Below are 13,483 nucleotides of genomic sequence, written 5' to 3'. Positions count from 1 at the left end.
CTAACCTGATTACACTTCCCATCTCATAGTCTATAACCTTGTAGACCTTGCATAATTTCAATGCAGATCAAAAAGAAACTTAAACGTAAGGAGAGTTTTACCTAGTGCCTTTTTAAAATTTGAGATTGGTTTCCTGGTCGCAGCCATTCCCTGGCTGAAAGAAAATTTCTAATCTTTCAGCTACTCACTTTATTCCCTCAGATTTATTGAGCATTCTGCTAAAGCTATTATGAAACCTACTGTGAGACCAGTCACATCTGGTTTCATAATCCCCTTAGTTAAATCAGGATACAATAAATTCAAGGCTTTTGGGAGGGAATCCAAACTTGGAATTAAAATTTGGGGTTATCAGAAAGCCAGAACTACTGAGGAACTTCAGTGACAGGAAAAGGAAGACACGTAGATGTGAATTTAAAAATGCATTTTTAACCTGGATCCTCAGACGGGGCTCATAGAGTGCGAGTTATGAGATGACCAACTGACTTTGGATGACTTGAGTCTACAAGAGGAAGAGTTAGAAAGTCTGAGGAAGAGAAAATGGTTTCACTGCTAGATTAGCCTGAAACATGAGCAGGGTTGGCCAGTGTCTGGAAATTACGCAGATTATCTTAATATTACAAAAACGTGTCTTGGGTACAATGACACTAAATTTGACAGATATAATTTTTACTTTATGACTGTTGTCAGGAAGAGTGGATGTGGTGCTCGGAGTATTTTTTAGAAAGAATATATGGTTTTGGTTTCTCTTAAAAAGATTTTTTTAAAATGATGATATGAAGCTGCATTGTCTTTTTGTCATTTTATTTTCAGGACAAGCTGCCATCCATCCACAAGGCTTGCCACACCATTCCAGACCTATAATTGGATCATCCCACACAGGCAGCACACCATCAACTTTATGAGGGCAGAGGACACATACGCCTCTCATCTTTGCATTGAAGAGCATATCACTGGACAGGTACAAGGCCTGCAAATATTTCATAAATTGTAGAGAACTTTCTTCAGCTTTGTATGGGAGGTCATAGAAAAGTACAGCACAGAAACAAGCCATTTGGCCCATCTAATCTATGTCAAAATCATTTAAACCGCCTACTCCCATCAACCTGCATAGCCCTCCATACCCCTACTATCCATACACCTATTCAAGCTTTGCTTAAGCATTGAAATCGAGCTCGCATGCGCCACTTGTGCTGGCAGCTTGTTCCACACTCTCACAGCCCTCTGAGTCAAGAAATTTGCCCTCATGCTCCCCTTAAACCTTTCACCTTTCACCCTTAACCCATGACCCCTGGCTGGAGTCCCACCTAACCTCAGTGGAAAAACTTCTCATGTCTGAAAGGAATTATTGGGGGAAGGAAAAAAAAAACAACAAAGTTTGAATTCTATTCCAGAAGCCGGTTTCACATAATAAATTTATTTATTTAATTCCCCCCTCCCCCAAACTCTTGCTGATTTGAGTATACTTGGACATCATCTGTCCTCCATTCCCTAGCCTTTAACTACCTGTGATACAAACATGAACAACAGGAATTCTGCAGATGCTGCAAATTCAAGCAACACACATCAAAGTTGCTGGTGAACGCAGCAGGCCAGGCAGCATCTATAGGAAGAGGTGCAGTCGACGTTTCAGGCCGAGACCCTTCGTCAGGACTAACTGAAGGAAGAGTGAGTAAGGGATTTGAAAGTTGGAGGGGGAAGGGGAGATCCAAAATGATAGGAGAAGACAGGAGGGGGAAGCATAGAGCCAAGAGCTGGACAGGTGATAGGCAAAAGGGGATACGAGAGGATCATGGGACAGGAGGTCCGGGAAGAAAGACAAGGGGGGGGGGGAACCCAGAGGATGGGCAAGAGGTATATTCAGAGGGAGAAAAAGGAGAGTGAGAGAAAGAATGTGTGCATAAAAATAAGTAACAGATGGGGTACGAGGGGGAGGTGGGGCCTAGCGGAAGTTAGAGAAGTCGATGTTCATGCCATCAGGTTGGAGGCTACCCAGATGGAATATAAGGTGTTGTTCCTCCAACCTGAGTGTGGCTTCATCTTTACAGTAGAGGAGGCCGTGGATAGACTTCCCTTCCTCCACTATCAACTCTGCTCTTAAACGCATCTCCCCCATTTCACGTACATCTGCTGTCACTCCATCCTCCCGCCACCCCACTAGGAATAGGGTTCCCCTGGTCCTCACCTACCACCCCACCAGCCTCTGGGTCCAACATATTATTCTCCGTAACTTCCGCCACCTCCAACGGGATCCCACCACTAAGCACATCTTTCCCTCCTCCCCTCTCTCTGCATTCCGCAGGGATCGCTCCCTACGCAACTCCCTTGTCCATTCGTCCCCCCCATCCCTCCCCACTGATCTCCCTCCCGGCACTTATCCGTGTAAGCGGAACAAGTGCTACACATGCCCTTACACTTCCTCCCTTACCACCATTCAGGGCCCCAAACAGTCCTTCCAGGTGAGGCAACACTTCACCTGTGAGTCGACTGGGGTGATATACTGCGTCCGGTGCTCCCGATGTGGCCTTTTATATATTGGCGGGACCCGACGCAGACTGGGAGACCGCTTTGCTGAACATCTACGCTCTGTCCGCCAGAGAAAGCAGGATCTCCCAGTGGCCACACATTTTAATTCCACATCCCATTCCCATTCTGACATGTCTATCCACGGCCTCCTCTACTGTAAAGATGAAGTCACACTCAGGTTGGAGGAACAACACCTTATATTCCGTCTGGGTAGCCTCCAACCTGATGGCATGAACATCGACTTCTCTAACTTCTGCTAGGCCCCACCTCCCCCTCGTACCCCATCTGTTACTTATTTTTATGCACACATTCTTTCTCTCACTCTCCTTTTTCTCCCTCTGTCCCTCTGAATATACCTCTTGCCCATCCTCTGGGTCCCCCCACCCCCGTCTTTCTTCCCAGACCTCCTGTCCCATGATCCTCTCTTATCTCCTTTTGCCTATCACCTGTCCAGCTCTTGGCTCCATCCCTCCCCCTCCTGTCTTCTCCTATCATTTTGGATCTCACCCTCCACCTCCCACTTTCAAATCCCTTACTCACTCTTCCTTCAGTTAGTCCTGACGAAGGATCTCGGCCTGAAACATCGACTGCACCTCTTCCTAGAGATGCTGCCTGGCCTGCTACGTTCACCAGCAACTTTGATGTGTGTTGTGTGATACAAACGTGCCTGAATCTGCTCTAGTGCGCAAGTGATAATTGCTGCAAAGTAATAGACAACGTTATTCATCTGAGTGTTGGCGGATTTTTTTTTTTTTTTTTTTTTTTTGTAGCTTTTTCTTTTTCCCCTTCTTCAGGGGAACTGGGATCCTGGAAGAAATCGGCTAAATAGACACAATAGGGAATGCTGTGAAGGGCGAGGGAGGCTACAGTGTATGCCCTGAGATAGGCAAAAGATCCAGCAGAGAAAAGCAACTGATTTGTGACAAACAGGAAATTTCTTGCTCACTTCCTGAAGTTCCAAGATAGGGTGTTGGGTTCTAATGCGTCATAACTGAAATTAGTTATCCACTTCAAATGATGCCTTGGTGTCTTGCCAAGGACAACATGGCAATTTCTGCTTTTTGGGTGTTGCAACTGCCTTTTCAAGCTCTAAAGTAGTCATCATGATTTTGTTTTTAATTTTCTGGGATGAAATGTGACTGATGTCAGCTCTGGTGAGGGTATCAGCATTTGCTCAATAGATATTTAACTGTCAGATCTGACATAATCTGAGTGAATGCCAGAACTGCCAGTTTTGATTAAATGAGGTCATCTATTACTCACAGATGCTGTGTGAGTTGGGTATTTTTTTGTTATGGTCATGAAAAGCAATGGCAGGTGTTTAATAACTTTCTAATGACTTCAGTGATTCTGTGTAAAACATTAATTGAACCAAGAATACCTGCAGATGTTGACATTGCAACATTTTCTTTCTTTGTTACGTTGCAAGCTAAATGCTCCCAGACACAAGTCTAATGGTAGGGACTCACCTTGGAATCCTTGTTTTTTAAAAAAAAAAATACACAAAGCAAAAAAAGTTATTGGAAGAGAAGAAGGATACCCCAGTTGCTAAATTGTTCTGGCATAATATTGGTATACTGGATCATCTGTTGTTGGTCAACCCCCAGAATGCTAAGGATTTGGGGGGGCTTGATCTGGCAATGCCAATCAACTTCAGGAGTGGTAATTAGAGTCCGCATTGCTGGAGATGATTTGGTATGTGTGTGTGGTGCATAGATAGAGTGGACGAGGAAATGTCTAATACCAGAGGGCATGCATTGAAGGTGACAGATGGGAGCTTCAAAGAGGATGTGAGGGGTACGTTCTTTCCTCTGAGAATCGTGGATGCCCTGGAATGCACTGCCTGGTATGATGGTCGAGACAAGTGCATTAGAGGCTTTTAAGAGACACTTGGGTAAGCACATGGATGCAAGGAAGCTGGAGGGATATGAACATTGTGTAGGTAGGAGGGATTCGTTTTTTTTTATTTTTAGCTGGTTCAGCACAACATAGTGAGCTAAAGGCTCTGCTCCTGTACTGTTCTATGTCAGCCTTTGAATTCTGGCCCCATTCTTGTTCCGTGCAGGCGTGGGCTCATTCCTTACCTGAAACATAGAAACATAGAAAATAGGTGCAGGAGTAGGCCATTCGGCCCTTCGAGCCTGCACCGCCATTCGGTACGATCATGGCTGATCATCCAACTCAGAACCCTGTACCTGCCTTTTCCCCATACCTCCTGATCAATCCCTTTAGCCACAGGGGTCATATCTAACTCCCTCTTAAGTATAGCCAATGAACTGGCCTCAACTGTTTCCTGTGGCAGAGAATTCCACAGATTCACCACTCTCTGTGTGAAGAAGTTTTTCCTCATCTTGGTCCTAAAAGGCTTCCCCTTTATCCTCAAACTGTGACCTCTCGTTCTGGACTTCCCCAACATCGGGAGTAATCTTCCTGCATCTAGCCTGTCCAATCCCTTTAGAATGTTATACGTTTCAATCAGATCCCCCCTCAATCTTCTAAGTTCCAGAGAGTATAAGCCTAGTCGATCCAGTCTTTCATCATATGAAAGTCCTGTCAGAATGTATTTTGCAATTGAATATTCTGTAATCGCCAGTGTGCTTCCCTACCTCTGGCCTTGATAATGAAGCCACTGATAAAGCAGTTGAATGAGAAGGTTGTGGTGCTTGGGAACATAATTAGATGCCATACATTTTCAACTGTTGTCTTAATGTCAAAGGTGGTCCACTTTTGAAATTCAGACAAGGTGGACATGCAAATAACATTTCCGGTAGTTCACCACTCTTTTTCGATAGAGTGGCAAATTAATGGAATTGCCTTCCTCAGAAAGCAATTAAAGCTGGAAAAGGATACTAAATTTCGATGATTAGCCATGACTATATTGATTAGAGGAGCAGTCTCGAAGGGCTACATAGCCTACTACTCTTATTTTCTATAAATCTTGAGATTCTTCCTTAAAGTGGCTAGGGCACATCTCTTCTATTTAAGATCAGCTTCAATAATTTTATATTTTAAAAAAACATAAGGAGCCCTTTCTCTCAGATATTGCAATGTTCTTGAGACTTGCCCAATTCAAATTCATTTAGAGATCAACTAGTATAATATAAAGGCATCTGTTAGTCTTGTGAGACCATGGATCTGTGCCTGGAAAGTCTTCACTCTCCAGGGCGCAGGTCTGGGCAAGGTTGTATGGAAGACTGGCAGTTGTCCATGCTGCAAGTCTCCCCTCTCCATGACACCAATGTTGTCCAAGGGAAGGGCAAGGGCCGATGCAGCTTGGCACCGCTGTCGTCGCAGGGCACTGTGTGGTTAAGTGCCTTGCTCAAGAACACAACATGCTGCCTTGGCTGGGGTTTGAACTCACGACCTTCAGGTCGCTAGTCGAATGCCTTAACCACTTGGCCACGTGCCCACAATTAGTACAATATGCTGCAATTAAAATATGCCTCTCTTTAAAGTTGGGAGGTATGGTAGACATAAATCTCTACTAAAGGAGGTGCAAGGCACTCCTTCCCTCCACTAGCCTGCAGATCACCCTTGGGCAAGGTGTAGCACCTGCTTAGCCCACAACCCCCACCGATCAGTCACCTTAAGCCAGGGGAGAAGGTGGTGGATGATCGTATGAGCAGCTGGTGCACATCACCAAGTCCTGGTTATGCGACCACTGATGCCAGGCAGACAATCTCTGCAGAGTATTGATAATGGCTGGGGTCACCCATCTTGTAAAGACACTACCCAGAAGAAGGCAATGGCAAACCAGTTCTGTAGGAAAATTTGCCCAGAGCAATCATGGTCGTGACACCATGATCAAACACGTTGTACGATATGGTGTGTAATGATGATTAAAGTACAAGTTGTTGTTTTTTTTTAAGTGAAGCTTGCTGTTTTTGATATTGGGCTCCTCCTGATGTAGCCAGGTAATTAATGGTATGGAGAGTAGGCAAATAATTGAAATCGGATAAAGAATGATCCCGTGACTGGACCCAGAATTGGCGCAATCTTAGTCATAGAACAGTAGAACAATACAGGAACAGGTTCTTTGGCCCACAATGTTGTGCTGAACAAGCTAAGAAGTAAATTTAAAAAGAAGACGATGATATGCTGCATGTATTCTACAGGCTTTTCCCATTCCTGTTTTGGGGTATTTGCCAAATTTGATTTCAGCACAGTTTCTAATGCCAGAGTCAGATCTTTAGGACTAAGGTGTCGAGAAATCTGCTTTCATGATTAAGGCTCTAAATTGATACTGTTTTGATCTGATTTCTCCTACCTTTTCCATAGTCCTGATGTCTGTCATTATATCAAAATTACTTGAAATAATCAGAAATGCAGATTAAAGCTGAGAATTGAGTTACTGTTATGCTCATTTCTCTTAGCACAGCATTCGGGCTGTGAATTCTTGACATTTTTAGACTGGCATAATTGGATGGCATCAATAATGGTAAAATTATTATATTCTGTACATATAAAAATTTTAATGTTGGTAATCTTGTGTTTGCCTGGCGTCCAGTTGGTTTATTGAACGATATTTTCTGAAGGTTCGAGATTGGAATGAGGAGCTCCAGGTATCACGGGAAATGCCAAGTCAGGACCTAATGCAGCGACTGTTGAAGGAACAAACCATCTTCAAGGTCAGCAAGAGAAACACCTGATCAAATAATTCATAAGAAATCTCTGCTGGACTTCACTGCAAGCATGTGCAGGAAAATCCTACTCTCATTTTGTGTGACTCAAATCTTTACTTTTTTCCATCTTTCTTTCCTGATTGAAGATTTATGTTTAAGATTTAATTTCCAATTATATGCATGGTCTCTCTTTTGTGTGAGAAGTGTAGAGTAAACTTTACCCAAACAGGAATTGAGGAACAAAATGCACACATTCCTCCATAGATCCTGTGCGACAGGATTAAGTATTCCTGATGCTCAATGAAAGGTGGGGTTGAGCTACTGGCTAGCAGGATGCTTTGGCTTGTCACTGTATGTTCTATGAATGTATTATCAGAAATTAACCAAACGATGATAAGTGTTATTTCTGGATTTGGAATGGAAATCGATGAGATCATTGGGTTGGAGTGATGGGAAGTAATTTCTGGCATGACCTATGTCCAGTTGAATTGTGCGGAGAAGTTGTAGTCCTCCAAGTGGAAACTACTTCTTGACCTCTTGCTTCTTTCTACCTTCCAATCCACTCTTCGTAAAGTATGCTATGATATACAACGTCAGGACTAATCAACTTTGAAGTGTGCAATTATAGAAATACCACTGAACTAAAACTTGCTTTTCAACTTTTTCGACTAAAACTTAGGGTTGACTAAAATGATGTTCATTTTGGTAAGTCATATTGTGCATTTTGCATTTCTGCAGTGCTTAGGCTTGTGTCTGAATGTGCAGGTGAGTTGTGTGCCATATGTGTCTGGCTCTCAGCAAGCTCAATTTGTGTTATATACTGTGCCTCAGCCTTGCTCTCCTCCAAGTGGAAATTGATTCAGATGTTCCTTTTTGTTCCCGACTAGGTTAACAGTAATTTTGTTGCAGCTGCTATCTCTGGTGCAATGGCAGTTGTTGATGGGAGCATCGTGGCCATCAATCCAGGAGACTACATCAAAATGCAGATGTTCGTCTGGAATAACATTTTCTTCAGCTTTGGATTTGACATCCGGGACAACTTCAGAGAGTCCGGGGGGGACTACGCTGCTTATGCTGCATCGAGCAATGACTTGAAAGGGATACAAGCTTATAGTGATTTAAACGTGGACAGTTTGCACCTACTGGGGACAGTAATAGTGGATTACCGGGGTTACCGAGTAATAGCGCAGTCAATTATTCCTGGAATTCTGGACCAGGAGCAAGAACAGAATGTGGTTTACGGATCAATTGACTTTGGAAAAGCTGTCACTTCTGATCATGAGTATGTTGGCCTTTTGCTAAAGACCTCCAAGCCCCTTCGAATCCAGAAACACCTGATTCTAAATGAAATGGAACAGCCCATCATGCTGTGCTCGTCTGTGGATTGCAAAGGAGTCGTGGGGAATGACGGGAGACGCTATCTTCTTGATTTATTCCGGACATTCCCCCCGGACCTGAACTATCTGCCAATAGATGGGGAAGAGTTGCATGAAGAATGTCGAAGCTTGGGTTTCCCAAAAGAGTATCGACACAAGCTTTGCTGTCTACGGCCAGAACTGGTGGAGACTTTCATCCAGCACAAGTAATGAAAATACTACATAATAAAAAGTAATGCGTAGGGGGATCACTGTATAATCCAGCAGAGAACTGAATCTTTTGGCCAGTATAATCTGTACTTTTGCGTTGTTTCAGAAAAAAACAATAAGCCTCTTTCTCCTGCCACTTTACTATTTATCTCCTAATATCCTTTAAAAATATTTATAAAGCAATTATTTAACTCTCGGTGTTATATTCTGCATTTTTAATGTTACATCCTTTCCTTCCAGCAGTACTATTTTTAACAGCCTGTGTATGAAGTTTCTTGCAATCATATTTTTTTGGCTTGTACCTTATCCTTTAAGGTATTTCCTAGATATTGTTTATTATAAAATCTATTTATTTTTCCATGGTGAACTTCATTTTTCATGGCATCATAGAAAAGTGCAAGCACAGAAACAGGCCCTTTGGCCCATCTAGTCCATGCTGAAACTATGTAAACTGCCTGCTCCGACCTGCCTTCCATAAGCCTACCATCCAAGTATCTATCCAAACTTTTCTTAAATGTTGAAATCGAGCTCGCATGCACTAATTGTTAGTCTAATATGCAGATATATCTGCAATTCACAATTCACATCCCAGTTTCTTGGCAGTTAGCAGACTTTAATACACAAGTTATGGTGTGTGTATAAATCTGAGTCCAAATTATTACGGGAAGGAAAATGTTGGACTAACGTTTAGTTGCTACCTGCCCTCACATGGACTGGATGTGAAGGGTCCAGCTTACTGGCTCTCTGCACCCTGCAGACAGGAAGTGGTCTCTGAACAGCCAACTGATGCAGAGGTCCTACTGAGTTTTGCCTTCTGCCAGAATTGTTGTTGAGCCTTCCAGTTTCTACAATTGTCTATTCATTCAGACATTCAAAAAGATAACTTTTTAGAAACACTGCAACTAAAATGGGAATAATCAGAAATAATTATAATATTAATCTACAGCCAATAGTTGAAAGAAATGCATGTTCTTTTCCCTTGGAGCCGATTTAGAATCCCTTTGAAATCGATAGCATTTTGGGTCCTGCGTCAGAGGTAAAACGGCTTTGGATCTGAGAGGGCTTCATCAGTCTGAAAGCCAACAGATCAACTAGAAACTACTGCTTATTACTAGTTAGATTTAGATATATACAAATATGTATGCATTACAGATTTGAATGAATTTAACAAACCATTACATCTTATCTCTATCTACTTTCATAATCTTGCCTAACCAAAAATCAACACATTTCAATATTTAAATTTTCAGATAACTCAGCTTCTTGTGCTTTTTTTTTTGGAGGGAGTTTCTTTTCTGCTTTCTTTAATACTTCATTTCAAAGAATACATGTAGATTACATAGGTTCCACTTCTTTTTCTCTTATTTCTGATTTATTCTTCAAATATTTGGGACCTTCTTATCTGCATCATCTTGCTCTATCTGGCAAAGGTAACTTTGGATAAATGGCCCCAAGTTTCAATTCTACCTGTGTATGCACCTGTTGAGTTGTCATATGTGTTGTGGGGTAGAATTCAAGGCTGGATGTGTCAAGTCTGCAGTTTCTATAAAGACAAAGCTAACTACTGGCCAGCTCATCTCAAGACTTTGCATGACAGAACTGCAAGGATCTAGGTTTGTTCCTGAACTTAACTGTTACTTGTGTGGCACTTACATGTTCTGCAAGGATTCCTGAGGGTGCCCTGTTTTCAACCCACAGTCCAGCTGTGCACTAGTTGGTAGGTAAATGGGCTGCAATAAATTATCCAGCATAAATTGGTTGTAGGAGAACCAGGGAGGAGTTAATGGACCTGTTAGAGATCTTAAGTGAGGAAATGGGGTTGATGAGATTGTTTTAAGAGCTGGAATAGAGTCTGTTGTTAAACTTAGCTTTGTCACAAGGAAATATACTTGTAGCACTGATCACTGATTTCAAAGCCAGTTTAAAATGTTACACCATCTTCAGATTTGCACGGCATATAATGTTTTGTTTTGCCTTTTTCTCCACGTGGTCTATAATGCTGAATAATTGACAGCTGGGGGGGGGGGAAATGCAAGCACACATGGTTATGAAAAGTCCTTTTCTTTCTTTCTCCTTAACCCTCTTCTTTTCCAAGCATTTTCCTTTCCCCGTGGTGGTGAACCACAATCTGAGTGTGGTAACCCAAGTTCATTTGGAAGCACAACATGCATGTACAACCTGGCTGCAAGGGAAAAGGATTTGCATTGTTAGGCAAAATTTAAACCAAGAGCCTCAGAGCAAATCCTGGCTGGTTATAAAGGGAGATATTTCTGGCAGAATTGGGTTAAGTGTAAGCAGGCTGTTTCATATTGACTGTGATCAGAAGCCTTGAAGATATAGTTTAGAATTTATGAATCTCTTTGAAAACTGGCATTTTAGTTCCTGCTACATTTAGTTTACTACTATGTATTCAAAAATCGGGGAGAGATGAATTTAGAACATGATTTTATTGCGTCACATGAGGAAAGACTTGCGGGTCCCTTGTCCGCCTGTCAGTTACTGAGTAATCATATTTCCATGGCCTGCCAAAGCTATGAGATGCTGGGTACAGACAAGAAAGAAGTGGACTTCGGTTCCACTTCTATCAGCTGGCACAAACCATTTGTCTTCCAATTGGCATTTCTTGCTGGTGGAAGTACAAACGTGGATTTGACACATGCAAATATGTTCCTAAAACTTATTATTGCGCAACTCATTCCTTGCAATACCTCTGCAGCACGTTTATTTAAGAGCTGAAATTGCATATCCCAGCAGAGAATTTTTGTTTCTTGAAGATGCACTTAGAAGCCTCTGATATTGCTAACCAGCATGTGCTTGTGCATTTGTCTGACTGTCTTTCGTACTTTAGGCACATGCAGTTCTCAAAGCTCTTGAAGGAGAAAACGTACAGAAGTGACAGAAAGAGTGTAACGGAGGACGGCGACAGCGCAATAAGAACTTATGGTAAGAGTGCTTGCAAAAGATAGTTAAGGATGAGGTATCCTCGGCTGTAGTAGAGAGAATTGTGGAGTGAATAGCAGACAACATGTAAAATAGGAGAAAATACAAGTGAAATCTGAATCCCAGAGTGTTCTGAGTCTTAGGATCATAAGTCACAGTTCTGGCATACTGCACTGAAATTCAATTTTGTACAACAAAGAACACCTGGATAAGGCCAATTTTTATTATTAAAAATTGAATAGTGACAGAAGATTCTGGCACAGAATGACTTTCATTCACTGCACTTATGGCAGTTCTTATAATTTGGTCAGATATGAATACACAGATGAATAATTGGCTCGGATCTCATGATCTCAAAAGTGCATTATAGCACTTTTTCCTTGGAGACGAAGTTATGATTTCAAGTCCCATTCCAGCACTTGAAAACATAATTTGAGCCAACATATTACTCTATAAATAATGTTTCACTTCTTGAAGCTTTGTTGCTCTCTTTAGCGGATGCTTGGAACCATTCAAAACGGGAACAAAAAATGTCCAGCCTTAGTCAATACGCCTATCTCTTCAAAAGGATTAATATAATTTATCCTGCTCTGTACAGGAGCTTGCCCTGCACAAATTAGCAGCTAATTTTACTTTTTTTAAAAAATTGTGAATGCAATACAAAGAATGAAAGCTCTTATTTTACTTTTATAATAGAAAAATAATTATCTATCTCTGTTGCACTGTGGAATAACAGCTATGGCAATTTTGAGGTTGTTTAAACAAGTGCAAACTTGTATATCATCTATGCAGATCAAATCATTGCAACAGTGTGAGGTAAAACAAGCTTTACAGTGCACAATAAAGTGATCCTGTTACAGAGAAAGTGCAAGTAGATAAAAGGTGCAAAGTCATAGCACCTTCGTAACTTTACCAGTGGCCAACCATTTTAATTCCACTGTCCATTCCCATTCCGAAATATTGATTGATTTGGAGATCTAGGATAGAGTAGGCCTTTCCAGCCCTTCTGAGCCGTGCTGCCCAGCAACCCCAGTTTAATCCTAACCTAATCACGGAACAATTTACAATGACCTATTAACCTACCCGGGACGTCTTTGGACTGTGGGAGGAAACCAGAGCACCCAGAGGAAACCCTGGCATTCCACAGGGAGGACTCTGAGCTCCGACACCTCGAGTGGTAATAGCATTGTGCCAACCACTCCGCCACTGTGGTGTAGTTTGGTCCAAGACCGCCTCTACTGCCATGATGATGCCACTCTCAATTTGGAGGAGCAACACCTCGAATTCCGTCCGGGTAGGCTCCAACCTGACGGCATGAGCATTGATTTCTCCAGCTTGCAGTAATAGTCAGATTTTGGGTTAAACTCATCCACTGTTGATCTAATTAATAACAGAACACGTCTTTTTTTAATTTCAAGGTTCATAGAAGGAAACCAGACTGGTACGTAGCATAGCGATGGAACAGGCTGTTTGTCCCACCTTGGTACCAGTCTAACCAAATCCAATCTGCCTGATCCCTTGAACAAGATCCAGTTCCCTGCATGGTTATATTTCTGTCCGAGCACCACTTAAACATTGCTATCATATCTGTTTCTACCACTTACTCTGGCGGTGAGTTCTAGGCACCTACTGCCCTCTGTGTTATGCACTTGGCTTGAAATCTTTAAACTTTCCTTCTCTCAGCTATGCTGTCTAATGTTTAACCCATTTGCTTTGGGAAAAGGTACACTATCTATGCCTGTCACGACTTCTTTTTTTAAAACTCTTCATCCAGTCATTCCTCAATCTCCAGCAGTCTAAACCGAAACATTC

General features: G+C 42.1%; 1 protein-coding gene across 3 annotated transcripts in view; it reads left to right on the top strand.

Annotated features, from left to right (window-relative positions):
- Window positions 1-13,483, top strand: part of LOC140190901 (clustered mitochondria protein homolog) — a 97,365-nt gene that overhangs the window by 28,430 nt on the left and 55,452 nt on the right. For all 3 annotated transcript variants that reach the window (XM_072247844.1, XM_072247842.1, XM_072247843.1), the window contains exons 8-11: window positions 811-958; window positions 7,059-7,151; window positions 8,033-8,727; window positions 11,580-11,674. In XM_072247844.1, the coding sequence (XP_072103945.1) occupies window positions 811-958; window positions 7,059-7,151; window positions 8,033-8,727; window positions 11,580-11,674 (1,031 nt within the window). The remainder of the gene's footprint in view (window positions 1-810; window positions 959-7,058; window positions 7,152-8,032; window positions 8,728-11,579; window positions 11,675-13,483) is intronic.

This window comes from Mobula birostris, chromosome 31 (assembly GCF_030028105.1).
Source record: "Mobula birostris isolate sMobBir1 chromosome 31, sMobBir1.hap1, whole genome shotgun sequence".
Classification (NCBI taxonomy): Eukaryota; Metazoa; Chordata; class Chondrichthyes; order Myliobatiformes; family Myliobatidae; genus Mobula; species Mobula birostris.
This window is presented reverse-complemented; position numbering and strand designations above follow the sequence as displayed.